At 50.3% G+C, this 26,642-nt stretch overlaps 1 protein-coding gene across 26 annotated transcripts in view; it reads left to right on the top strand.

The window, feature by feature from the left end:
• The window catches only part of CAMK2G (calcium/calmodulin dependent protein kinase II gamma), a 157,415-nt gene that overhangs the window by 40,953 nt on the left and 89,820 nt on the right, over positions 1–26,642 (top strand). For all 26 annotated transcript variants that reach the window (XM_054035528.1, XM_054035521.1, XM_054035514.1 and 23 more), the window contains exon 3: positions 22,230–22,289. In XM_054035528.1, coding sequence (XP_053891503.1) covers positions 22,230–22,289 — 60 coding nt within the window. The remainder of the gene's footprint in view (positions 1–22,229; positions 22,290–26,642) is intronic.

The raw sequence follows: 26,642 nt of genomic DNA, 5'->3' as shown, positions 1-26,642 counted from the left end.
AAGCAGGAACAAGGGTTAAGAAGTTCAGGGCAGCATATGCATAATCCCTTTGCTGTTTTGCCTGAAGCCAGTTGCTCTGCCATGAGTCGGGGAGACAGAGAAATAAACGTTATCAGGTTTGGTTTGCATGAGGGAGGAATACCTTTTAATTCATTATTGGAAATGAATGTTAAGTGGGTTTTTTTTCCCCAGGAGATTTCAAGAGCCCTCTGGAGTTTTCGAGAGAAGTTGATTTGAATGTAAGGAACCTTTGCAGTCCCGAAGCTCTTGAACGGTGCATAATGAGGTTCACGATTCCAGGGGGCCAAATATGTATCCTGTGACAACTCTTGCTTGCCTCTGGTGGCTTGAAACCTCCCCCTGCCACACACCCTGCCCCTTCCACCCCCACACCCCTCCCAACTGGCATGTGCGTGTACCGTTCTGCAAGTGCAGATAGTGTAGACTTACCCTTTGTTTCTTACCTCCGGGTCCGGCGGCAGGCAATCGATGTTCTGAAATCGATTTATCGCGTCTGTCTAGACGCGATAAATCAATCCCGGATCGATCCCGGAAGTGCTCGCCGTCGACACCGGTACTCCAGCTCGGCGAGAGGAGTACGCGGCATCGACGGGGGAGCCTCCCTGCCGCATCTGGACCCGGGGTAAGTTCGGACTAAGGTACTTCAAATTCAGCTATGTTATTAACGTAGCTGAATTTGTGTACCTTAGTCCGAAGTGGGGGGTTAGTGTGGACCAGGCCAAAGCCCCTCTGTCACCTCTGCACCTTCTATGTATTGCACAGCGTGGCCTGCTTGCCCGTCCCGTGTGACACAAGGAGATTTGCAGCAAAAGGAAAGCACATTATGTGCAGCAGGGAGCTAGAATTCCTGCCTCCTGCCAGAGAGTCGTCTTTTGAGGGCGGGAGAATCTGTAGGCGCACCCATTTTAGAAAGTATGTGACAGTACGAGCCTCGTCCCAAGCGTTCTGACTTACAGTAGGGTCACTGCAGTGGTTGGGTCTATTGCTGCAGCATGCTGTAGTATATTAGGAACAGTCTTAGGAGCAGCCTGGCTTGGAGTGCTTCAGAGCTGCCTGCCCCCCATCCTTGCCTTCCTCTGTAGATAGATTTTCATGTGAGCTCCAGCAGCTGCTAGAGAGGCTGCAGCTGCAGTAGTTTCCCTGCTTTCCTCAGTAAGGAACTTGCTGTATGTTTTGATGTTTAATAGTCTGAGCTGCCAGAGCCAGTGTAGGACGATGGTGATGTAGGGGGATCGTTTTCCACCTGCAGCTTCTGAGTCAGTGTCTGAGAGCAGGAAGCAGTCCCTGGCAAAAGAAGTATGGATGTTACTTTGATACTAAGCACGCTCAGGAATGAGCGTACCATGGGTAGAGATTGTGCTTTTGAGTACAGAGGTCTCCTCTCCCTTGGAAGCCAGGAAAACAGAGGCCTCTGGTCCCTCTGGAATTAAATTAGCTGTGTGCTGACTACCGTACTTCTTGTATTTATAACTTACCCTATCGGTGACTAATGTGTTTGTTTTTTGTTACTGAATAAAATAAAAAATGTTAGTGTGAGCGTGTGTATTGATGGGAAGTCTTCCCCTCTGCCTCACCAGCAGTGTGGTCAGGTGCTTCACGAGGGGCTGCTTGGGTGGACTTTATACTGAGTTTGAATTGTAAACTGTGCCCGCATAAGCGGACTTTCATTTAGTGCCTGCTTGCCGACGTGATCTCCTGTCTCACGTTCTGATCTCTGCTTCTTCCTATATCGATTTCTGTATCCTTGCCACAGATGTATGTACTCTCAGGAGGATAAAATCTTATTTCAACTTTCCTGCGAAGTGCATTGACCATTAAGTAGAAACCTAACAACGTGGCTGTAGTACGAAGTGTTTGGACCATGATCAAATCACTCCTTCCTGGTGGCTTTGTCTGCATGGTGGTGGTGTCGATAGGGAAACTGGCTGTAGTCAGTCCCTGGGCGCTCTTGCTCCCTCCTGGCTCCCCCGCCTGTGAGTTAGTAGTATTAGGGAAGGGAAATAGGTTGCAGACTGGTTCCCAGGGCTCTTCTTATTCTTTGTGGGTGATTTGCAAGTGAATCAATGATGGGCTGATTGGGGAGTAAGGGGGGGAGAATGGTTTGCTGATTTTAAAGTGCCCTGTTGTCATCTTTCTGACGAGCTTACCGCCAGTGCTGGCAAGCTACCCCGAAGGAACACAGCCTAGCTGCTCTGGGGATTGTCACCCCCTGTTGTCCTGTAAGCATATTGCCACCTCCTGGAAGTACCAGAGAGCCCCTGGCTGCAAGTTAATCCCACCCCTCTCACCCCAGCTTGCTGTCAGAGCACTAGGGATCCTCCTGGAAGGAGCAAGCATCAGTTTGATCAGGTTTTTAATGAATGTATTCATGTGCCATATTCAAAGCCTGTCCGACAGCTCCACCTCCCACCCCATTCCGATTGTACAGACCCACCTTTGCCCCAGTCTCCTTGCTTCCCCTGTCTGCTACAGCAGTAGCTTGCGTGCAGTGATAACGATGGGAAAGAAGTGTTTGTTTTTTAACTTTATTTTATTTGATGCCAGAAATATTGTTCGTGTTTCATTCTCCCCCCCCCCCCCCCCAAAAAAAAAAAACAAAACAAAAAAACTCACCATCTGATTCAGCTCTCAGCTTCTTGCTGCTCCCTTGCAGATAAGTCCCTGCTTCCCTGGATGTGTTACCCTGTTGCTTTTTTCCCAGGACACTTCCCTTCTGCTGGTTGCCAATGTCTCCTGTCCATGCAGTGACTCCAGTTCCTAATGGTTGTGGCTTTGCTTTCCTCCTCCTGTGTAGCACTGGCTCATAGCTGAGACAGCTGTAGTAGGATGATTGCCCCTCCTTGCATACAGCTGCTTTATAGGCCTCCAAGATTATCTTTGTGGTAAACACCTGGGACCCCTTACAAACAGCTGGGAACAAGAGCCAGCCAACTTTCACAGATCGTCAGCTGTACTCCTTGGTCCACAGCTCAGGAACCTCTGCGTTAGAGGGCTGGATTACAGCAAATGATTATCTCCTTCCCGATCTAGTCCTGTGGAATTTAATGCTTAAATGCACTATTTATTGGAGCTAAACAATAAAAAACACCCATGCCAAAAGCTCTACGCACCCTAACAGGTCATTAGACTTACAATAATACAGTAATTACCACCCGGCAGCCTTAAATACTCCTAGACAGGTGAGATGTTTAGCCAGCCAGCCAGCAGCATCAGCTAATTGTAAACGGGTCACAAATTAATTTAGCTAGCCAGTAAATCAAAGCAACAGAAGAACCCCTTTCCCTCCTCCCTATAGGGAAACCCTTAACTTCCCCCAAAAAGCCTATTAAGAGTGTTGCTGCAAAAGCTAGTTACCAAGTTTTGACCAAGGGAGGACGAGTCTTGAGTGCCTTGTGATGAATGACCTGCCAGCAGCTTCTCCTTTGCTATAAGGACCCAACAGAGGGTCCTGTGGCACCTTTAAGACTAACAGAAGTATTGGGAGCATAAGCTTTCGTGGGTAAGAACCTCACTTCTTCAGATGCAAGTAATGGAAATCTCCAGAGGCAGGTATAAATCAGTATGGAGATAACGAGGTTAGTTCAATCAGGGAGGGTGAGGTGCTCTGCTAGCAGTTGAGGTGTGAACACCAAGGGAGGAGAAACTGCTTCTGTAGTTGGATAGCCATTCACAGGCTTTGTTCAATCCTGATCTGATGGTGTCAAATTTGCAGATGAACTGGAGCTCAGCAGTTTCTCTTGGGAGTCTGGTCCTGAAGTTTTTTTGCTGTAAGATGGCTACCTTTATATCTGCTACTGTGTGGCCAGGGAGGTTGAAGTGTTCTACAGGTTTTTGTATATTGCCAATCCTGATATCTGACTTGTGTTCATTTATCCTCTTGCGTAGTGACTGTCCAGTTTGGCCAATGTACATAGCAGAGGGGCATTGCTGCCATATATAACATTGGTGGATGTGCAGGTGAATGAGCCGATGATGTTGTAGCTGATCTGGTTAGGTCCTGTGATGGTGTTGCTGGTGTAGATATGTGGGCAGAGTTGGCATCGAGGTTTGTTGCATGGGTTGGTTCCTGAGTTAGAGTTGTTATGGTGCGGTGCGTGGTTGCTGGTGAGAATATGCTTAAGGTTCGCAGGTTGTCTGTGGGCGATGATTGGCCTGCCTCCCAAGGTCCGTGAAAGTAAGGGATCATTGTCCAGGATGGGTTGTAGATCACTGATGATGCGTTGGAGAGGTTTAAGCTGAGGACTGTAGGTGCAGACCTCAGCTTAAACCGCTCCAACGCACAACAGTCCTCAGCTTAAACCTCTCCAACGCATCATCAGTGATCTACAACCCATTCAGGACCAGACTCCAAAGAGAAACTGCTGCGCTCCAGTTCATCTGCAAATTTGACACCATCAGATCAGGATTGAACGAAGCCTGTGAATGGCTATCCAACTACAGAAGCCGTTTCTCCTCCCTTGGTGTTCACACCTCAACTGCTAGCAGAGCACCTCACCCTCCCTGATTGAACTAACCTCGTTATCTCCATACTGATTTATACCTGCCTCTGGAGATTTCCATTACTTGCATCTGAAGAAGTGAGGTTCTTACCCACGAAAGCTTATGCTCCCAATACTTCTGTTAGTCTTAAAGGTGCCACAGGACCCTCTGTTGCTTTTTACAGATTCAGACTAACACGGCTACCCCTCTGATATAAGGACACAGACTTTCCGGGGAGATCACCCCACCCAGCCACGGTTTAGTACAGGTTTTTTACACACTTCCTGAATGGTGAGCACTAGGATACAGACCTGTTAGGTCCCCTTTTGCTCTGGGAAACTGTTCCACAGACTAATGGATCTCATGGTTGGAAGGTGTGGCTTTCCTGAGAACCTGCCTAAACACCTCATTTTCTTAGTTCTTCCTCCCTTAGAGGATAATCAACTTACGGGAGAGTGTCAGAGTGAATGAATGTTAGTAACTTGCTTTGAGATCCTCTGATGGAAGGTGCTTTACAAGTGCAATTTATTATTACTCCTAATTATGCTTCCTTGTGCACCCCAAAACCATTCTTCTACATCCATGGGATTTGCACCCTTCAGCTATTTGTAAAAGGTTGCCAGAATTTCCCTAAATCACCACTTTGTCAGGCTGTAGGTAGCTCTTCCTTGGCTGGTGGAGAACCCCTCTGCATTGCCCTAGAAGTTGGCATGCATGGCTTGTTTTGCATAATTTACTTCCCAAATCATCATTTCTCCTCCCACTCTATCTTCAGGGACAGACTGGGATTGCTGTTTGTTGAAATGCATACATGGCTGTTCCACAACTGTTCTGTCCTCTGCTTCGGGAACACTTTAGGCCTTTGGCCAAGACACCCAGTTGGGCTCAGGGGTGGTGGTGGTGTGTGGGAAGTTGGAATCTTTAGTCCAAACCTCATGCCCCACATTTCCATAACCTCTCCCCCCCCCCCCCCCCGTCTTCCTCTTGGTCTGGAGAGGGGGGAGGCCAGATCAAACCTTCTGCAATATTCATTCCAAACCAGCTCCCATTTTACTGGGCGGAGGAAGGGATGGGAGCCCATTGCTAAACCTAGAGAGTCTGCTGTCCTGGGATAGGGGCTCATCTACGCTGCAGCATTGTGGGGGGCTGTGCATGCTGCTGTCTCAGGTGCTCGCTCTTATTGCCAGCCGCTTGTGAGCAGAGTCTCCCGCTAAACAGAGGGAGGGACTATGCCCAAACACAATGGGAGCCCAGCATCACTCCCTCCCCTCTGCCCTGCCTCTGTGTCATGGTGTTTCTCTTTAGTCCTCGTCTCCCCAGGGCCAGGTATCTCTAGTATCTTCTTCTCCATTTTGTTGAATAACTCTGCTCCCTGTCCCGGAGCTTGGAAGGGACAGTGCGGAGAAAGAAAGGGGATGAAGATTTTGTCCTGTCTGGCCTGGGTCAGAGGAGGGATGTGAAGGTTGTCAGGAGGAGCCTGGGAAAAGAGGTTAGCTGGGACAGGAGGGGGAAGTCCCGCTCTTGTTCTTGAAGTGGCTGGTAAGCTGGTCACACAAAACAAACAATAAAAGAACCTCAGCTCCCCTCCCCCTAATCACTGGAACGTTTTTTTGGCTCTGTACCCAACCTAGCAGCTGAACACCATGGTCTTGCTTATAAAATGCAGTGTGAAAAGGGGTGGCATTACAGAGTGGGCCAGGGAGGGGGTTTCAGCACTGACACTGCTGAATGCGCAAGGGGGTCTCTGGGCTGGGGAGGGGGCCTGTACTGCTGGATTGCAGCATGCAGGAGCAGCCCAGCATCGCAGGGGAGGGCAGTGTGCTGCAGGAGTGCAGAACATGGATGGGGGGAGCATCACAAGGTAGGGCTGATGGGGGAGGGTTCTGTGCTGCAGGATGTGGTGGGGAGGGGCGACGCTGCAGAGTGCAGTAGCAGGATGGGGGCTCGATCAATGAATGCAGGATGCGAAGTCTGGCTGAAGGGAGTACTGGCTCTGCTCTGCAGTGCACTGAGAGGCCTGCTTGACCCATCCAGTGCTTGTGGGGGAGAAGGGGGGGAGGTTTTTTAGCAGTAGAGGTTGGGATCTTCTACTCAGAAACGCGTACACCTTTTGTCTGTCATCCCCCGATCACATAACCCTCTGGACTGCAAAGCCCCTTCAGCTCCTGACTTACTGACCAGAGGTGCCCAGCTGGTGCTAAGTAACCCTTCCCTCCAACCCGAGAGACATGGTGGAAGCCCCTCAGCCTGCCAGCCAAAGGGGGAAGCTGCACCGTCTCTGAGCAGCATCGGCACGGTGACATGGACTTCCCTGTCCTTCATGTGCTTTTGTGCTAATTGACCCTTTGTCTGGCCATGTTTGGGGAGGGGTGAATGCGTGTCTTTTGTGTCTATGCTTGTGGACGATGGATTGCCCTTGCCTGGCCCCAGAGGAGGCATAGTATGTGCCGCAGCGGGGCTAGCGCCCCGCGCTGCCTAGCCTGGCCCCTGCACCCAAGGGGCTCCTTCTGGAGGGCAGAAGTTCCTTAATTCCCTGCCCGGACTGTCAAGGGGGCGGCCAGCCATTGTGAGCCATGGTGGCGGCTTTGGTGGTTAGTTGTTGGGGCTCTTTCTTTAGGCCACCAAACAGCAGAGATGGACACGGATCTTGGGTGCTGCCAATCTGGGCCGTAATTAGCATGCCAGCCTGAAGGGGAAGTGTTCATAGTCCCATGACTGCCCCACCCGAATGGGGAGATTGCTTGCCTGGCATTTCTTGGGTGTTTCTGGAAGCCGAGCATTCGCAGCCTAGCTGAGCAGCTCCGAGCTGTGCGAGCAGCAGTTGCTTCAGCTATCGAAATAGGAATCCAAGTCAGACAGGCAGTCAGAGGGACTTGTTATGTTGTTATGGCAACTACAGTAATTAGCTCGTGGGGAAGAGCAAGGCACGGAATAGGACCGTGAGCGTGCATGAAGGCCACACACTCAGAAGAGATGGGCAGGTTGCAGGGCTGGTGTTGCTGGGTGGGGAAAATGCAGAGGAATATCCCCTATCCCACAAGGGGCGCTGGCTTTCTCCTGTGAGGCTGGTGGAGACCAAGCCCCTTTGCGGCTTTTACAGATGATCCACCCCCCAGTTTTGTTAGCGCCCTCTGGTCCCCGTGGCGCCCCCCACCCCCCATGCTGGGCATGTGGTGTGGATCCCAAGGTAATGGTGACATATTCCCTGTGCCATCTGCCCTATGGGGGCCAGCCCCCTGAGGTCATTCAATGCCCTCCCATGCGTGTTTTGGCCTCCAGAGGCTTTTCCTTTCCCCTGAATGCTAGGCATGTTTGGCCTCTGACGTGAGATCTTTACCCCAGACTTAGGATAAGAAGTAACCTCCTCACCTGGGCTCTGGGATTCATCCTCTGTGCTAGTCATCCAGAGTCACAGCCACAGGTGACCCTCCTCTTCCCTTTGAGCACTGGGCACGTGCTCACCTTCTGACGCACAGTCAGGTGCTCACTAGCTTGTGCCATGATCTCCCTCCGCTGAATGTGGAAACGCATTGAACAATGAAGACACATGATCCAGTCTCTGGGGATCTCTCTCCTTCCCTTTCCTGTTCCCCATAGCATCGGAAGAGCGGCTTTAGTGCTCCCGGAAGTGCCTTGCGGGAGCTGTGAGCAAACAGTATGCCAGGCATTTACCTCTTGAAACGTGTGGGTTGCAGCTCCTCTTGGCTGCCCTGCCCTGTTGGTGGTGGCTGCTCTGGTGCCTCGGCGTCACTCGCATGGGCTGTTTCTGTGTGCTACAGTGTTTCTCCCACCTGTCTGCCTGGGAAGGTGTTTCATGCACCTATTGATCTGTGGGAACCCTATGCCGGGGTGTCCACTGGGGGTGCTTTCTCCTACCCATGTCTCCTCACTGTGGCCCCAGCATCTCATCATCCAGCCTGCATGTGTTGCTACAGACCAGCTCTTCCCTTCTACCTTCAAGAGGGGAGCGTGTCCTATGCCACAGCAATGGGTCAGGGGGGTCTTGCAAATGGGATCCAGGTGTCTGGCACATGGAGAATCTGGCATTCTCCTGGGAGGTGATGGGCACAGCAGCAATGTGCCCCCAGGATATGTTGAGGAGTGGGATTTTTACTAAGCCGGGCGTTATCAGTGGAGCAGTTACTCTGTAGAGCAAGGATCTTAAACTTGCGGCCCATGAGCCTCCCCAATGTGGCCCGTGGGGCTCCAGCAGTTTTGGGGCCGCGTCTCTCCCTTGGGCCCCACCTACAACCCCTGGGCACTCCCCCCTCAGGGGTCCCGGCAGTGCAGTGGAGCTGGCAGTGCAGTGGAGCTGGGTGGCGTTTGCCTGCTCACTCCAGTGGCTGCCGGCCCCTTCCTGCGGCCCAGGGGCGGGGTGGGGCTGTGCCTCCGTGCGCTGCCCCTGCCCCGAGCGCCCCTGCAGCCAATGGGATGCTGTGGGGGCAGTGCCTGGGGGAAGAAGCGCATGGAGGCCCCCCCAGCCTGCCCCACCTTGGAGCCCCAGGTAAGCGCCACACCTCCAACTCCCTCCCAGAGCCTGCACATCCTCCCCCTCCCCACCTACCCCCTCCTGCCCCCAAACTCCTTCCCAGAGCCTGCACTCCCTTCCCCCACATACCTTCCCACCGCCCCCAAACTCCTTCCCAGAGCCTGCACTCCCTCCCAGAGCCTGCGCCCTATCCCCACACCCCCCGCACCCCCAAACTCCCTCCCAGAGCCTGCGCCCCAATCCCCTACCCCTAGGGTGACCAGACAGCAAGTGTGAAAAATCGGGATGGGGGTGGGGGGTAATAGGAGCCTATATAAGAAAAAGACCCAAAAATCGTGACTGTCCCTATAAAATCAGGACATCTGGTCACCCTACCTACCCCAGATCTCATCCTCCACTCAAACTCTGTCCCAGAGCCTTAGGCAGGTGGGGGGCGGAGTTTTTGGGGGGCGGGTTCTGGGCAGCATGAGTGACATTAGTCTGCAGAAGCGACATGTGAGGTCTCTCTAATGAAAACCTGTGTCAAGAGGCATGTGGGGATGGCATGTAAGAAGGTGTGTGTGTCGTGTGTCTGTCTGTCTATTGGCCTTAAGAACATAATTTCCTTGTAGTTAAAGGCAGGTCAGTTAAAGGCAGCATGCCTTGAGGCATACTTCTCCAGCAGACTTATCTCCCTGGGGGACCACTGTGTATTGTGTCTCACAATAGAAGTCTATTAGCATACTGAGTCAAATGCTAATGAAGACCTTGTGGGACTTCAGAAGAAAATTGACAGGAAGAAGTAAACAGTGTTTTCAGGTGATGATCAAACATCTGGTCTGTCCTGTCTGGGGGTAAAGAAGACTCCATGGGATCCTTCACCAGGACGTAAGCCGTGGGGTTGCTTCTTGAGAAAGGGCTCTCAGCCAGGCTCGGCTGAAAATGCTGAGAAGAGCTTTGGGCAAGAGACTTCTTTAGACAGGGGGATAACTTGTCCGCTGAGCTTAGGCCACAGAAAGCCTGTTATGATTTTGTTTTATATGTGACCCTTTGTTTCCAATCGTTCTGTTTGCTATCATGACTCTCTGGTCTCTGTTAAATAAACGTGTACTTGCTTTCTCTATAAACAAGTCTTAGTGCCGTGTGTTGAGCAAAGCTGTGTTTGAAGGGGCGTTAATAGGCAGCGATGTACTGTTCATTGGGGAACAGCGGGGCTGGTAATTCTGTGAGCGTCCAGTGGAGTAGGGGCTGGACAGCGCAGGGGACACTTGGAGAGATCGGGGTGTGCCTGATGCTAGCCTGAAGAGAGAGTGAGGCCTGGAAGGGAGTGCTTGTGTGGACGGTAGCTGCTAGTGGTGTCAGGGAGCTGACCCCGGGCAGGCACAGATGAGGCTCCCTCATGTTAAGAGCAGGTGGTAGCAAGGTGCCTCCCCACCTTGGGTACCTGTGAGGAGTGTCACCCCTACTATCTCCTGAGCTCCCATCTATGCCTCTCTGGCCTACGGCCCCTGTAGGGAAAGATCAGCGATGACTGGGTGACATGTAGCAAATCTGTCTCCTCCCTGGAGCCTCCTTCCAGTGTTGTTTTTTAATATTAATTTAGTCATACAATTAACCCTGACTGTGCTGTCGGTCTTGGTGCTGCGATTCTGCACTGATTGAGGAATTTGACCTCCTTCGCCCCGGAGGCTCCTGGCAAGTTGCTATTGTAGCATTCAGCGTCTGTCTGAGAGCCCCAGACGTTAGTTTCCTCCTCCTCCTCCTCCAACACAATCACATTGCTTTCCCCCTACTCCCAGCTGCAGAGGATGTTCAGTGTTAAGGTTCCTTCTGGAAATGGAGGAGCAGGGTGCCATGTGCAGAATTCTCTTTCCTGTTTCCAGTCCACCTCCCTACCCCACCCGAGGGGAAGAAACCTCCAGTGCATCACCTAGCAAGTTTGCTGAGAGAGGAAACAAAAATATACACATGGGTAAGGATGCGGCTTGTGGCATTGAGGTAGCCGTGTCAATAGCAAGGCTCAGGGAACACCTTTTTGGATCAATTGCTTGATCAGTCTATCTTTAGGTGCTTCATAGCCTCCTCCCCTTCATTCCTAAAATGCCTCACCATTTTTAATCATCTGTCCTTGATACTCCTCTGTGGGTTTGGGAAGTGCTGTGATTGCCACTTTCCATGTGGGAGCCGTGGCACAAAAGGAATAAATGATTTGTCCCAAGCTAGTGCCTGAGCCAGTGGACTATCTTTGCTCCCAGCGGCCATCTTGTAAAGGGGGCCAAGTAGCTATTGCTCCTCTGTCTGCATGGTGCGATGTGGTATTCCTGTTCGTACAGCTCTCACACCCAACTATGGAAACTGCCTGCTAGCTCTTCTGTGCTGTGGCTTTGTCTTTCCTCAGGCTTTATACTGCTGCCCAGCCCTGTAGTTTCTGAGCACTTTCCATGCATAATTGATAAGCAAAAGTGCAGTCCCTAAAAGACTTCACGGAGTCTTTTTGGCCCTTTTCCCTTCTTAAGGTATAAAACACTGTGTGGGAGGGGTATGCTTTGTCTGGTTTTGGGAGGGGAGAAGGTAGATAGAAGACTGTTATTGTCATATGTGTTATGGTAGAAAGGCTTTGTCAGAGAGGAAGGTTTTGCAGCATTTCCTCATGAAACTGCTGTTTGTGAGTGGCAAAAGCAACTTCATTAGTGCCATACTGGTTTTGTTGGTGCATGTTGTAGCCAGCAGCAGAGCGAAATAAAATCTCACCTGCCTGTCTTTCAAATACCTCTTTGGGGGGGGGGGGGGGTGGGAGTGGGGGGTATGACCACTCCTTGCTCTTGACCAGGCCAGAAGCCCCTTCCCTTCAAAAAACCACACAGTGTGCAGTATTGATACGCCACCGGGAGTGGTCTGATAAGAGGTGGAGGGAAATCCTATGGTGTCCAGAGTCCATTTAAACTTGCTGCTCAGTGCCATCAGAGTACTGCATGAGAGACCAAGAAGCTCAGTTTGGTCAGTAGAAGTGGCATCTGCAGCTAGCATAATTTGCTACTACTGATTTATTAATAATATCTAAGAGCATACTTTTGATCACCAACATTATGTAAGAAATCAGGGAACTTGTTGAAATCTCTGGTTTCAAGTCCAGTGTGATGAAGCTAGTTTGTTAAGGGTTCCTGAGAGTGGGAGTTTAAACTTAAATGAAAAAAGAAGAACAGGAGTACTTGTGGCACCTTAGAGACTAACAAATTTATTAGAGCATAAGCTTTCGTGGACTACAGCCCACTTCTTCGGATGCATGAAGTGGGCTGTAGTCCACGAAAGCTTATGCTCTAATAAATTTGTTAGTCTCTAAGGTGCCACAAGTACTCCTGTTCTTCTTTTTGCGGATACAGACTAACACGGCTGTTACTCTGAAACCTAAACTTAAATGGATGAAGAAAAGCATAGAAGACTTGGAGGTGGAGATTAGTCCCTTGCTGCAAAATCTATTTGATGCTAATTTGATTCCCATTTTAAAGCAACTCAGAAGTTATCTTAGCAGCTGGCACAAATTGACTGTCTCTTGGATTGGCAGAATGACAGCAATTGAAATGAAATTATTGCCTGGAATTTGCTTCCTCTTCTGGACTACTCCCATTCTTTTTCTCAGAAGGGTAATCTAGAATGAAGATACTGTTCTCCAACAACAACCACAATTACATGTATATGTTTTGTGCAGGAAGACTGGCAATACGCAGGCGGCATTACTGGTTAGCTCAACTATGTACTCTAGTTGGTATTAGGAAGAGTGAGACATTGGTACAGAACAGAGTTGGAAGATTTCCTTGATTGGCTGACTTTGGCTGCTTCCATGGATAGGCACACAACATGTGTTTAATTATAACACTTAGGCCATGTCTACGCTAGCATTTATGTTGGCAAAACTTGTGTCGTTCAGGGGGTGTTTTTTTCATACTCCTGAGCAACATACGCTTTGCCGATATAAGTGCTCGTGTGCACAGCACTATGATGGTGGGAGATGCTCTCCTGCTGACATAGCTACTGCTGCTCGTTGAGCTGATTTTGTTATGTCAACGGGAGAGCTCTCTCCCATTGGCATAACACAGCTACACAAGCAATCTTACGGCTGCATTTTATGATTGCTCTGCAAAATCTCTCCTATTCTTTCTGTCCTCTTAATTTTTATTCTCATGGTCTGAAAGAGTCATTTAATGGCTTAGCTTTAAATGTCGCCCTCTGCTTGTGTTTGTCAAGGGTGGGAATCCTCGTAAGCTGGTGTGGTTTTTGTTTTGTGCTTTTCCTAGGACTTTCAATCGAGAGAGCTCTTGGACAGGTGGGTGGGGATGGGATGAGAAATGTGCACATACTCTTGAAATCTCCTGGGTCAGAGTATATCCCCTTGTGGGCTGTTGGAAAGACTTTGACTGGAAAGTGGTGTTTGCGGTTACAGCTGCCTAAAGCTGTAATGAAGACCCTCTTTGCGTCTCCTGGGAGTGAGAGGCGCTCAGAGCATCCACAGCTACGGATGAGGCTGTTGGGAGAGGGAGTTGATATTGTGCAGCATGTGCATAGCAGGAATGTCATGCTGCCGTAATGCACCTGACAACTAATAATCTCTTCCAATGTTCCCTACGCCCTCCTCTCAAGTTCTCAAACCTCCGCCCCAGCTCAGTTGGGACTCAGCTCCTTTTTAGGTTTATGGCGGGCTTCCAAATCATTCAGGTCTGCCTTTTGGAGTCAGAAGGAAACACAACATGGATAGTTTTCCCCTTCCTTCTCGTCTGTCTCTCCCCCCTCCCTCCCCTCACCCCCACAGGCTGATTAGGCACAATGACCTTTTTCATCATATCTTTTTGTTTGTGTTACGTAAACATTCCCCGTTGACAGCTCTAGACTGCTGTGGCTTGCAGATGTCCTGTGCACAATGTGTCTGAAAGCATTTTCCTCCAGGCACTGACGTCCCTGCAAGAAAAAGCTTCCTAATTATAATTCTCATGGGAAGCATTTTGAGCTAGTGGCTAGAGCAGGGAGGTGGGACTCCTGGTCTCTGTTCCTAGCTATGACCTTGGACAAACCTGTTGTACCTCAGTTTCCTCATCTGGAATATTTACATATTACTTGAATCTAATACAAGGGGACTGTGAAGCTAGATAGTTCTGTCTTCTGAACATTTCAAATGACTGGGACTGGGGAAATGCACATTATAGTGGTACAGGAGTGTCACTGTAGTTAAGGTTGCATCATGACACCTGTTTAAAGGTTGACCTTTCTAATTTTTCGAATATTGACATGCTACGTAGGCTTAGTTGGATTTCTTTTAAATTTGGTGTGCTTCAAGAGGGTGAAGGGTAGGTAGTGACCCAAATTTGGAGTCATTTGAGCCAGGGGTTCCAGAGAATAAACCCTCAAAAGAATAACTATTTTAAAATAAGTCCCTAGGTGGGACTTTTTGCAAAGTCCAGATCAAACTGTTGAAGAGCTATGAGTGAAAATGGTCTCAATCTGTTGAGTTTTACGCCCGGGATTGCATGGCACTCACTAAGCCTTTGGGGGATCCAAGTTCAGAACGGTATTTAGGAAAATGTACACTTTTACACTGCACATGCACCAGTACAGAAAAGCAGCTAGAGGGTTTCCATTCCTACTACTTTATATGCTTTAAAGCTTGACTCTTATAAGTGCTCTAAAATCTGAGTGGTTAGTCTAGCTACTTTGAAATTCGGTGTGCCTCATGGGGTTGCTGGGGTAGCATTAGTGATCCAAATTTGGGGTCATATGACCAAATGGTTCCTGAGTTACAGGCCCACCCCAAACTCCCCCTTTCCTCCCAAAAGCCCTGTTTCAGGGCTGTGAACTCACTCTTCAAGTAACGTATATATGGATAAGTCAGTCACAAGCCCCTACCTAGGCCAAAAGGAGTTTTGGATGGTGTGGCTGGAAGACGCTACAATTTGTGAGTTGTGGGTGGCAATTGTATTTTGAGGGAATGTAATCAAAGTCTTTGGGTGGGAGGATTAGACATAGTGCTTCCTGGGAGATGAGGTGCATTAGAGGGCAGAGGAATGGGGCACTAGGAGAATAGGGTGAGAGGGCTGTGGGGCTGCAGTGAGATGAGGGGGGTTTGAGGAGGGGGGAAATGGGGGTGGATGGTAGGGGAGGGGAGCGGTTGGGAGATCAGATGAGGGAGGCATGAGCCCTCCCCCCAGCTCTGCCAGTAAACGCCAGTCCCTGTGTGCTGCGCAACTCTGCCAGTGGCTGCCAACCCCCTGCGCCCCAAGGCTATGCCACTGCATTATGTAGCTGTCCTTCACTCCAGGCACTGGAGGTTAGTTGCGTTATAGGAAGGGGGAACTAATGGCAATAGAAACGTTTGTGTATTTGGGAGTGAAGACTTCATGGAGACCTTCCCTCCTTGGGACGTGTGGGCTGGGCACAGGAGAGCGGGCTGGTTGGAGTGGGGAGTGTAATGAATGTGTCACGGATGTGGCTGGGGCCATGTGCTCAAGTGGGGCTGTTGGGACTCTGCTGATGTTAAGGTGTGGGGGAGCGAGCTGTCTGTTAATGGGGCATTTCTGAAAGAGGGTGGGGGTCAGGTTACATGCACAACCTCAGCTCTGCTTTTCCTGCTTTACAGAAGTTTGAGTTTGCTCAGCTCCCATGTTCTGCAAGCGTGTGACATGCCACCATGCAACCTTAACTGCACATTGTTTCTTTTTGCCACTGAATAATCATTCAATCAAAACATGACTCTTCCAGGGTATTAGGCTCCTATGCACAGCTGATGTTCATGTGCTTCTACACAGAGAGAAACAAGTCTTTAAAAATCCAGCTTTTCTAGGCTTGATATCACAAATCCAGAGGCCTCTTTTCTCTGAGTTATTTCCTTCAAGTAGGCGAAGGTCTAGATCTTACCTCTAGAAGTTAATGTCTACTAAATGAAAAGATTTATTTAGCTTAATTTTACTCCATTCCTGGAAATTTCAAATGATTTACTTGAAATTACTGGATGTTTCTCCTGGATGGTCTGCATCAGGATCTCACTAATGAGACTTCCCCATTGTGGTCCTTAATTTCCCCACAAAGTTTGCAGAGATGCTCTTCGAACTTTATTAGAAATCACAAATTAGGAATTTGATACGCCATCAAATATGAGAAAATTAGTATTTCCTTGTATTTTATTTATTTAGCAGCTTAGTTCAAAGCCATTCATGTTCCCAACACCACTGGTTGAAGATTATTAAAAATTGATAGCAAAAAAAATCAGCTGTACATTGTTCTATCTGTTCCCAAATCTAATGTAACTTCGTTTAACTCATTCCCTTTGGTTTTTAACTGAATGTAATATATTTGGAACATATTGCTAAGATCTTGAATTTTCTCAGCTCACTCTCTCCTTTTGTCTTCCATACACAGTGGTGTGTGTGTGTGTGTGTGTGTGTGTGTGTGTGTGTGTGTGTGTTTCCCCAGCCTGGTTAGCCGTTTCTAGCAGATGGTCCATATGTTGTAGTGTACAACCAAATTCCTTACACCCTGGTCTTCCAACAAGTGTCTGTTTTAACTTGACACTTGCGAGTAGTCCCATTCAGTTGAGTAAGACTACGTTAGGGTTACCATATTTTAATTTTTAAAAAGGAGGACACTCCATGGGGCCCCGGCCCCAGCTCTGCCCCCTCCCCTGAACGCTCCGCCCCCTGCTCCTCTCCCTCCCCTGCTTCCCACGAATCAAATGTTCGCGGGAAGCCTGAAACAGGGAGGCAGCAGGTAAGCTGGGGCTGGGGCGGGGTGCGGCGCAGCCCAGTCCGGCCCCCCTGGCCGAGCGGCTCCCTCCAGTGGCCGGCCGGCCCAGGCCAAGAGGCTCTGGCCCTGGCGTCTCCCGCCTGGCTCGGGCCCTGGGGCGCCGGCCCTGGCCAAGTGGCCGCGCCCCCAGCTCTGGCCGAGCACCACGCCAGCCCTGGCCAAGTGCCCCCGGCCCCGGCCGAGCACCGTGCCCCCGGCCCCAGCTCCGGCCAAGCATCGCGCCCCCAGCTGAGCACCACGCCGGCCCCGGCCTCGGCCCCTGGCCAAGTGCCCCCGGCTCCGGCTCCGGCCAAGCACTGCGCCGGCCCCGGCCCCTGGCCGAGCACCGCGCCCCCGGCCCCAGCTCCGGCCAAGCATCGCGCCCCCAGCTGAGCACCACGCCGGCCCCGGCCTCGGCCCCTGGCCAAGTGCCCCTGGCCCCGGCTCCAGCCGAGCACTGCGCCGGCTCCGGCCCCTGGCCGAGTATCGCGCCGGCCCCGGCCAAGTACCCACACCCCCGTCCCAGCACCGCGCCGGCCCCCAGCCCTGCACCGCCGGGCCCTCCCTCCCTATTTTCCCGGACATGTCCGGCTTTTTGGGATTTCCCCCCGGACGAGGATTTGAGGCCCGAAAAGCCGGACATGTCCGGGAAAATCCGGACGTATGGTAACCCTAGACTACGTGTATGTGTAATTCCTATGAAGCAGAGGATACGACTTTCCACAATCACTCATGGAAAAGCCTATTCTAGATAGCACCTGAAAACTGAAGGGCAAATACAGATTTTGTATTTGCATTAATAATTTTAACATTTAAATGTTGTCTTTTTAAAACAATTTTTTAAAACAACCAGTTAGTTAACTATCTGGTTATTAAGCAATGTTTTGCAGAGTAACAGTAGTCATAAGGCTTTTTTGTTAGCTTGGAGTTGCTCTTTCAGAATAGTAATGCTAAGAGAGGTAGTATTATCTACAGCTTCCTAATTGTTGAACAAAATTCCAATAACTGTACTTGCTTAAAAGCAGCCTGGCAAAGGGATCTCAGTATTCACTGTCCTAAAGTGCACATTAAATATAAGTAAGTTTTTGTCCTTCAGTTTTCAGGTACATGCAAGAAAGTTTTTGTGTTAATCATAATATTACTCAACACCAAATTTTGTATAATTTCTACTTCACCACAAGCAGTCTATCTAGAATGGGCTTTTCCATCAGTGATTGTATAAAGTTGTGCTCTCTGCTTCATAGATTGTGGAATAGTCCAAAAATCAAAAGATTTTGGTTTATGGCTGGAAAACATTGCAGCCGACTTAGAAAGATATTGTAGCGGATACTCTACCTTAGCTTTGTGAGGTATTAGAAATCATTTGGGAGTAGATAGCTCTTTAATTTAGCAAAGAAAGACATCATGAGATCCATTGGTTGGAAAGTTAGACAGTTTCGGACTAGATATTAAGGGAAAATTTTTAACAGTGAGGGTAATTAATATTTGAAACAACTAAGCTAGGGCTGTGGTGGATTCTCCATCATTTGAAGTCTTTACATTGTGACTGGATCTTTTCTAAAAGATGTGCGGTAGCTCAGATCAGAAGTTATGGAGGTCAGACCAGATGATTGCCATGGTCCCTACTGGCTGTAGAATATGAATTTCTCCAACCCAGGTCAGGGTTGCTTCATTTGTTGTTAGCTGCAGAGTTACAATTGCTGGAGATTTGGGGGGTATGGGGGAAGGAATATTTCCTCACTTGACAGATGGTGTGTGAAAATCTGTGAAGTTTGATCCATGGGAAAAATGACTGGCCTTCTGAACTGTTGGTAAGACAGATATTTGAACACATGGCTGCCTTTCGTCATTCCTGCTGAAGCTACGAGCTAGTTTAGCAATCAGCAAATCTTACAAACTTCTCTCCTTGGCTTCTTAAGATTTCATGAATGCACTATTTGTTTAGTACCTTGTGTCTGACGCTGATCCCTGTGCCTACCTTTTTTCTTACTTTCTTGGTTTTATGTAATCTTGCTTTATTTGTGACCACAATAAACAGGCCAATAAAAATTAGGAGCATTAGGAAAAGATGCAATACGAAGCCACGCTGTATTACAGGGTATGGTGTTAGACTAGATGGGACCAAGCAGGCCTCTTCAGCAGGGGGGAGGGATAGCTCAGTGGTTTGAGCATTGGCCTGCTAAACCCAGGGTTGTGAGTTCAATCCTTGAGGGGGCCACTTGGGAATCTGGGGCAAAATCAGTACTTGGTCCTGCTAGTGAAGGCAGGGGGTTGGACTTGATGACCTTTCAAGGTCCCTTCCAGTTCTAGGAGATGGGATATCTCCATTTTTTTTTTTTTTTTTTTTTCACCTCTGATCTCTGGTCAGAGATTGAGTGTACTGTGTGTGGCAAAGAAGAGGGGTTTAAAAGGACCCTCTTGTCTGGTGGGGCCCTTCTCGAGTCTGAAGCTGAAGGGCTCTCTGCTGCCACCTGGCATCAGATCCGTGATCCTCCAGAGCCCATGTGAGTCAACCTTTCTGTGTTTGCTTGCTGTCCGGCAGGCTGAACAAGGCTCTTGCTGTTGGGGGTTGGAGCAGCTGCACATGGTCAGGAGGTGCCTTCCCTCTCAGAGCTGTGCTGGAGTTGGCCTGTTTGGTTACCCTGGAGACAGAGCATTGTGGAACGCTTTCCTCGGACCAGAAATAGTTTGCTGTACCTTGTGACTGGAGTGCTCTCCTCCTTCCCTGGTCTGGGGCCAGCCCTTGTGTGTGCTGGGAGATAGGGGTGTCAGGCCATGGCCCCATGTCACAAGCTCTGGTGCGGGTGGGGTCACAGTCACCAGCCTGGTCCCCTGCTCCTGCCCCCTGCAGTGACAGTGTAAGGTTTCAGGGGAGTAATTGCACTTGATTTATGTCCCCTCTGGTGTTTCAGTGGTTATGTCATATCTGTTGAGGCTGTGATGCTGTAAGCTGGCTGTCAGGGCCCAGCAGCTGAGTAGCACGTGGTGCGCTCCTACCTCTCTCCCTTCTCCTTTGCTCAGCTGTTTGGCCTTTGGCTTCCCTGCGTCCTTACACTTCGCAACAGGTTCTCTACAGGCATCGCTTGTTCACGAGGGCAGCATGATCCGTGTGGGCAGCAGGGCCCCCTGATCTGTAGGTGCTGCCATGTGGAGTTGGGAGGCCCTGGGTGGGAGGGAAGAGAGTTTATCTTAATCTCTGGCTGCTGAGATGAGGCTGATAGGAAAGGGTGCCTGGTGCTCTACTCACTTACGGTTTGAATGGCATTAGGCACCCAGCAGGCACAATGGAGTGTGGCCTCTCTGGAGAGAGTCTGCAGCTCTGGAATGTTCTGCCTTTGGTGTGTCACAGCCTCTCCATCTCATGCCCGGGGGAGGCAGCAATCTGTCTCAGATCCCTTTGCTGCTTGTGGCCATGGTTTTAGGCTAGTACAGTTTCTGGCCATTTGGGCCCTGTTGACCTCTGGAAATATTCTGCGTTCAGTTCCTTTTTCAGCTGCAGTCAGGCTGTGATACTGTGCACTGGTGCAAGGCATTCTGGGTAGAGTTACACAGAACTTGGGAGTCTCTTTTCAGAGGGCCTTGCATCAATATTGTTATCTCATGTCTTCTCCTGAGGTCCCACCCATTGAAGTGGAGGTATAAGTGTGTCTACACTCCACCCACCCATCACAGTTTCACATAGCTAACCCCAGCCTTCCAAGGGCAGAGTTTTCAGTGCAATCTGGAAGCAGCAGGTTACCTTGCGGCTGCTTTGCACAACTTTTGCTGTGAGGGATACTGCTACAGGCAGAAACCAAGCCACTCTTTTATCAGTACAGGGCTCCTCCAGGCATTCTTGCTTTCTGCTCCTTATTTTGGGGTGATTCTGGAACAGAGCAGTGAAAACATAATAACTGCTAGGACTAGGAAGGAGGGAAGGGTAAGAAAAAGATTCCTCCCCCCCCCCCCCCCCCCCGTAGTTCCCAACGGCAGCAGATGAGGATGTGAGCATCTCTCAACCCATAAAATCAGGATATTTGCTACACTGGAGCAGTGGGAAAGCTAAGACAAAAATCCTGCAGGTCCTGGGCTGCTGCTCCCAACCCAAGAGGGAGCTATTGTGCGTGGAGCCTTGCCTTGCTCTCCCTGTGTTGTTACCTGAGGCTTTCAGGGGCAAGAGGCAGGGTGGTGAAGCCTGGGGAGAAGCCTGTCAATTAGAGCATGTTTCATTCCTGCCACTGACCACACCATGTAGTCCAGCCAGCCAGGCCGCTGCCGCTCATGCTGCAGTGTTATTCCCAGGGGGAAGATTTGCTTGCCAGAGAGTGGGCCAGGGAGGACACACATTTTCAACTTAGCCTGATGGAGATGCAGAAAGGAAGAAGTGTAGGAATGGGAGAGGGGGTCAGTGCCAGTTTCCTCCACCTTCCCCTTGTGTTGGTGGTCGGGGAAGAGGGACAATGCTGACTTCTCTGTTTCTGGGGGTCTGCTCCCCTGGGAGAACTGGGGTTTAGCAGCTATTAAAGTTCCTTTCCAAATCTGGCTCTTTCATGCCCTCTCTGTGAAGCCTTTGCTCTCCCCTCACACCCTCAGGTGAGTGTTGCTCCCTCCGGGCAGAGGTGGGCAAGAGGAAGATGAGGCTGGGGAGAGCCAAGACTCAGTCAATTTAATGACACATCTCCTTCCTCTTGGCTCCTCAGTGACTGGAAAAACCCTCTGTTCCCTGGCTAACATGGGCAAAGCACCTACAGGTCCCTTCCCTGCTTCCACATGTGTTAAATTTTAGGGGCGGAGAAGCCTTTTCCCCTCGCCTTGATATTTTCTCTTTTAATCCAGATGACAGCCCTGCTTGGACTGACATTGCCTGTCTGTTGCAATAAATGTGCTTAGCACTTAGCAAGCACTTCTCGAGTGCTTGATCAGCATTCCACCACAGAGCCCATGCACGGGCGCTGAGCGCAACTGGCAGTGCTCCCCCCTCTGCTCCTCCGGCTCACGTGATGGCTGTGCATTCCTGTGACTCAATGTATCTTATTGTCTCTTCTGGAAGGTGGCTGAGGTGATCGTTCCTTTTGCACTGAGACCTGGCAAAATTCATTTCACATAAGAGTTTCCAGGTATCTACTCACTCACGCCTCCTTGAAAAGCGGGCCAGTCTCAGAAGCCATTGAACTCAAATTGGTATTTCACATCTGTGGCAGAGACAAGAGACCAAAACGTTCCACCCCTGCACTACTTGCTTTAAAGACAAGTTGGGAAAACCACCCAGCAATGACCGTGGCGGGGGGTGGGGGGGGATGTCGTCCACAGCCTTCGCTATTTGCAGATGCTTTGCCCCATGCAGCCTCGCCCCGTGACAGTGGTGAGTTCCTGGGAGACTGCTGCATTCCAGCCATTTCTAGTCTCACTCAGCCTTCCACTGACCCGTCAATTCACTGTCTCTCTATCCCATCGGATCTAAGCAAGAGTCTAGTTTGCAGTTTGCCAGCTTACACCCTCTTTCTCGCTCTCTTTCCAGATCACCAGAAACTGGAACGTGAGGCCCGAATCTGCCGACTTTTAAAACATCCAAATATTGGTAAGTACCCCTGTGAGGGTATGGCTAGTGCTTGCTAGACTATTCCTGGGAATGGATGGTGAGTGCTCACTGCTAACCTGCTCAATTCTGGCCTTATTTGCCAGTGAAGCCTCATCAGTTATTCCTTCCTTCTGCAGTCCCTGCATGCAGAGCCATCCCAGTCCCTGCTGTGATGCTGAAGATAGAACCCTGAACCTCCTGGCTTAAGTGTGCACACATGGTGCTCCATGCTGTGCACAGAACTGTCCCAGATTCGGCTCTGTAGCCTTTTTGTTTGGCATTCTGCACCTGGAGCGGGTGGCTGTATTCACCCCACTTCCGCCTCTTGGTGCTTCCTCTGTACACCCCTGAAAAGGCTGCATTCAGTGAGATCCCCAAGTCTGAAGTACAGTGGGCTGAGCTGTCAGCTCTCTCACCACAGCGGTCACTAGCTCTAGAAACAAAAGAGCTGATGCTTTGTTTCCGTTCTTGAAAGTGTTTTGTCTTCTGCTGAGTGTGGCTCTCACACGGTTGGTTTCCATGGTTATCCTGCATGCAGGTTTATTTTCTTTCTCCCAGCAAAGTGAGGAGACGGAGAGAGAATTGCCCGCTTTGAAGGCTTTAGTGACGGGCTAAAAATAAGTGATGGAGTCACGGGGACAACTTTGACTTGAATTACAAGGAGGGGAAAAAAATAACTCAACTTCTAACAAAAAACCACGTTATTTACTAAACTGCAGATACAGGAGCGGGATTGTTTTGCCTTCTAAAGCTCCATGGAAGTTTGCCCGTCAGTCCCGCTCCAGTGAAATTTGCCATTGTTTGCTAGAAACTGCCTTGAGCAAAAACTTTGAACCCTACTCATTGCTTTTATTAATGTATTTTATTATGATCTAAAGAGGTGTTGGAGCCTACCTCGGAACTAATCTGAGGTGCTTGTGCATCTCTGGGGCAGAATGCGGAGTAACACCTTCGAGCAGGTGGCAGACTCTAATATCGCTCCTGTAGAGCCATAGTGCCATGAGCAGTGGTGAGCTGGAACCAGTTCCCACCGGTTCGCAAGAACCAGTTGTTAAATTTGAAGCCGGTGTAGAACCGGCTGTTAAAGGGCTGGGCGGGTGGGCAAACAACTCCGGTCCGCAGCAGGGCCGCCCAGAGGGGGGGCAAGTGGGGCAATTTGCCCCAGGCCTCGCAGGGGCCCCCACTAGAATGTCGGAGGCTGCCCCCTGCTTCTGCCTTCCCCCATCCCCCGGTGCCTCAGCGTGCCACGTCCAGGAGCAGCCCTGGACAGAGCTAAAGCGGCGTGGCTCCAGCGGGGTCTGAGCTCCTCCTGCTGAGAGCCACGTGGTAAGGGGGCGGGGCTCCGAGTGGCAGGAGCTCAGGTCCCGCTGGAGCCATGCCCCTGCAGCGCTGTCCAGGGCCGCTCCTGGACGCGGCGCGCTGAGGCTCCAAGAGGGGGGAAGCGGGGGTAAGGGGGTCGGGGGGGCAGTGGTGGATAAGGGGCAGGGAGGGGGCAGAGGTTCTGGGGGGTGGTGGTCAGGGGACGGGGAACGGTGCGGGGGTTCGGGTAGGCATGAGTTCCAGGGGTCTGTCGGGGTGGAGGTGGATGGGGTTGGGGGAGTCAGGGGACAGGGAGCGGGGCAAGTTGGGGAGGGGGTGGGGAGGGGTCCTGTGGGGCAGTAAGGGTGGGGGGTCTCGGGAGGGGGTGGTCAGGGGACAAGGAGCGGGGGGTTTGATGGGTTGCTTGCGGCCCTTGTGGGTTCTGAGGGGGGCAGGACATGGGTGGGGGTCGGAAGTGGGGGGGGGACAGGCTGTTTTGGGAGGCACAGCCTTCCCTACCCAGCTCCTGATACAATTTTGCAACCCCGATGTGCAGGGCCAGCTTTAGGAAGTGCGGGGCCCAATTCGAACAGTTTCGATGGGGCCCCGGCAGGGATTATTTAAAAAAAAAAATGTAATAAAACACGTGGAGCCTGTACTCACTGGGTGGCGCTCCGAGTCTTCGGTGGCACTTCGGCGGTGGGTCCTTCACTCGCTCTGGGTCTTTGGCGGCACTGAAGGGCCTGCAGCTGAAGACCCAGAGCGCGATAGGGAACCGGTTGTTAAGATTTTGGCAGCTCATCACTGGCTGTGAGCCATAGGGAAGACTTACCTTTGTCACAGCTGCCCTAGGGGACAACATGGGTTTTCTTACACACAAGTATCCACGGTGGTGGTGGTGTTACCCCCCTCCCCCCATTCGCCCCAAATATTTATAAAAAGTGAATTGGAGCCATGGTGCCAGGTTTGACAGCACCAACGACTAACTCCAATAGCCTCAGAACAGGGTCTGCCTGGGAAGCAGCTGCACAAGTCTCCCCCAGGCTGCTGCACCAGGGCGCTTCCATCCTGACCTGGATGGAGCAGCTCTGGCCGTAGTTCAGTCTGCATGACCCAGCCAGTCCGTGGCCTCTTCGCTGAGACTGCTAACAGAGATGACAGAATGGCCCTTGCTGGGACATGAAGATTTATGTCTTAATTTAGATTTATACGATCACTAAAAAAGTGCTTGTCCAAAGCTCTGGGTGCCCATGGCATTTTCTGAGAATACAGAAATAAAAGGCAGCAGGTTTCCCAAAAGGCAGGAGGAGGGGGAAGGCCCCCATCACTAGGTGCAGCGTCTTTCCTTCACGGCACATGTCCCCACTCCCTCCCTAAAGGCCAAGGAAAGGAGGTGGCCCTTGCAGCATGTTCTGAAAGCCCACAGGTATAGGCTGTTTCAGACTGAGGGAGGTGGTGAGTGAATTCCATTATTCAGGGCCCCTCATCCAAAATGCACTGCCAGCAGGTTTGACAGAGGCTGCTCCAACTCGGCTGACTGTGGCTCTGGCAGTATGGCATGGGCAATAGGTGAGAGAGAGAGAGAGAGAGAGAGAGCCTCAAATAGACAGAAAACGGAGGCATCCAAAATGTGATACATGTCACTAGTGACAAGTTTGAACAAGCTTTGTTTAGAGCTGCATCACAGGTAAACCCTGAGCTTCCATACTGTCAGGGCAAACCCATCAGGAAACAAATGGAGCAGAAGCTCAGCAACAAAGAGCCAGGTTAGTGGTACCAAACTCAGCAGGGCCATCTTAGTACAAAAGCAGCCGAGTCAGGGCACCCACTCACACAGTTAATACTTGCAGCATGCATGGGACAGTATGTGCCTGAGCCCAGCCGTGCATGTCTCTAGAATGCCACCAGCCTGAGGAAATATCTTGGGGAGTTCAGGAGGACTTTCACCAGGAGGCTTTAAAACTTGATCCTTGATCCTGTCTTCCCACCCCACTTTTTTTAAGTGATTAGCCTCTGTGAATAAGCTGGTCTGTGGCTCTCTTGCATAGTAATGTAATAAGCTGCAGTGACTCATTTTGGTAGTCACTAATGTCCAAACTTTTGGTGACCTGCAGTATTTTTGCACTGAGAATCATGCTAGGAGAAATGGCCATCAAGGTTGTCTCAATATCTTTCTCCTGGTGTGAATTTTTCTTCCTTTTCCTCTCTCCTTCTTTAAATTAATCTACATCTCTTCTAGGGTGACCAGACAGCAAATGTGAAAAATTGGGACAAGGGTTGGGGGGTAATAAGAGCCTATATAAGAAAAAGACCCAAAAATCGGGACTGTCCCTATAAAATCGGGACATCTGGTCACCCTAATCTCTTCTCTTGTCAGGCTTTCAGGAGATTGTAAGGCTGCACTCAAGGACAGAAACACTCTACAAGCGGAAACTCGCTGCATATGGAAACTGACCAGGATCACAAAAACCTAGTTAGTTTCTCTCTGCAGTTGGATCCATGTGTGAGGGACTTCAGCTGGTATTGGGTGTGTACCAGTCTTGTAATCAATTACCTGATATAGTGAGCTTTGCCACGCATGTGGGAAGACGCTTATGGCCAGTGACCAACAGTCTTTCGGCAGAGGATTTCTTGTCCTAGAAAGAACTTTAATTTTTAAAGGCAACTAGCAGTTATAGAATTAATTTGAAGACTCCAAATAACTAGGGACAGGGTACGTTCAGTACACTACCAGCTTTAAATCCATGACATTCGGACCTGCCTGGGCCTAAAGGTTTCTGCTTGTTGCATTGCCCCAATATGCACTATCCTGGTGACATTGCACCACCACCAAACAGTTCTGCAGATTGAAGCCTGCATATAAGGAAGTGGGTTAAGTCATAGTCTTTTTGTTTGGAAACACCCTTCTGACAAGTACTGTGATACTGCTGTGAGCTGAAGCAGGCTATTACAGAGTGAAGGTTTTAAAGTTGGATGTATGTTTGCTGTCCCTCTTCTCCTGGTTATTTGGGGCATGCAACACATCGTTGTTGGCTTTGCAAGTGATCTGTTGGG

Source organism: Malaclemys terrapin, chromosome 7 (assembly GCF_027887155.1).
Source record: "Malaclemys terrapin pileata isolate rMalTer1 chromosome 7, rMalTer1.hap1, whole genome shotgun sequence".
NCBI lineage: Eukaryota > Metazoa > Chordata > Testudines > Emydidae > Malaclemys > Malaclemys terrapin.
Note: the sequence above shows the minus strand (reverse complement) of the source record. Positions and strands in the feature narration are given on the sequence as shown.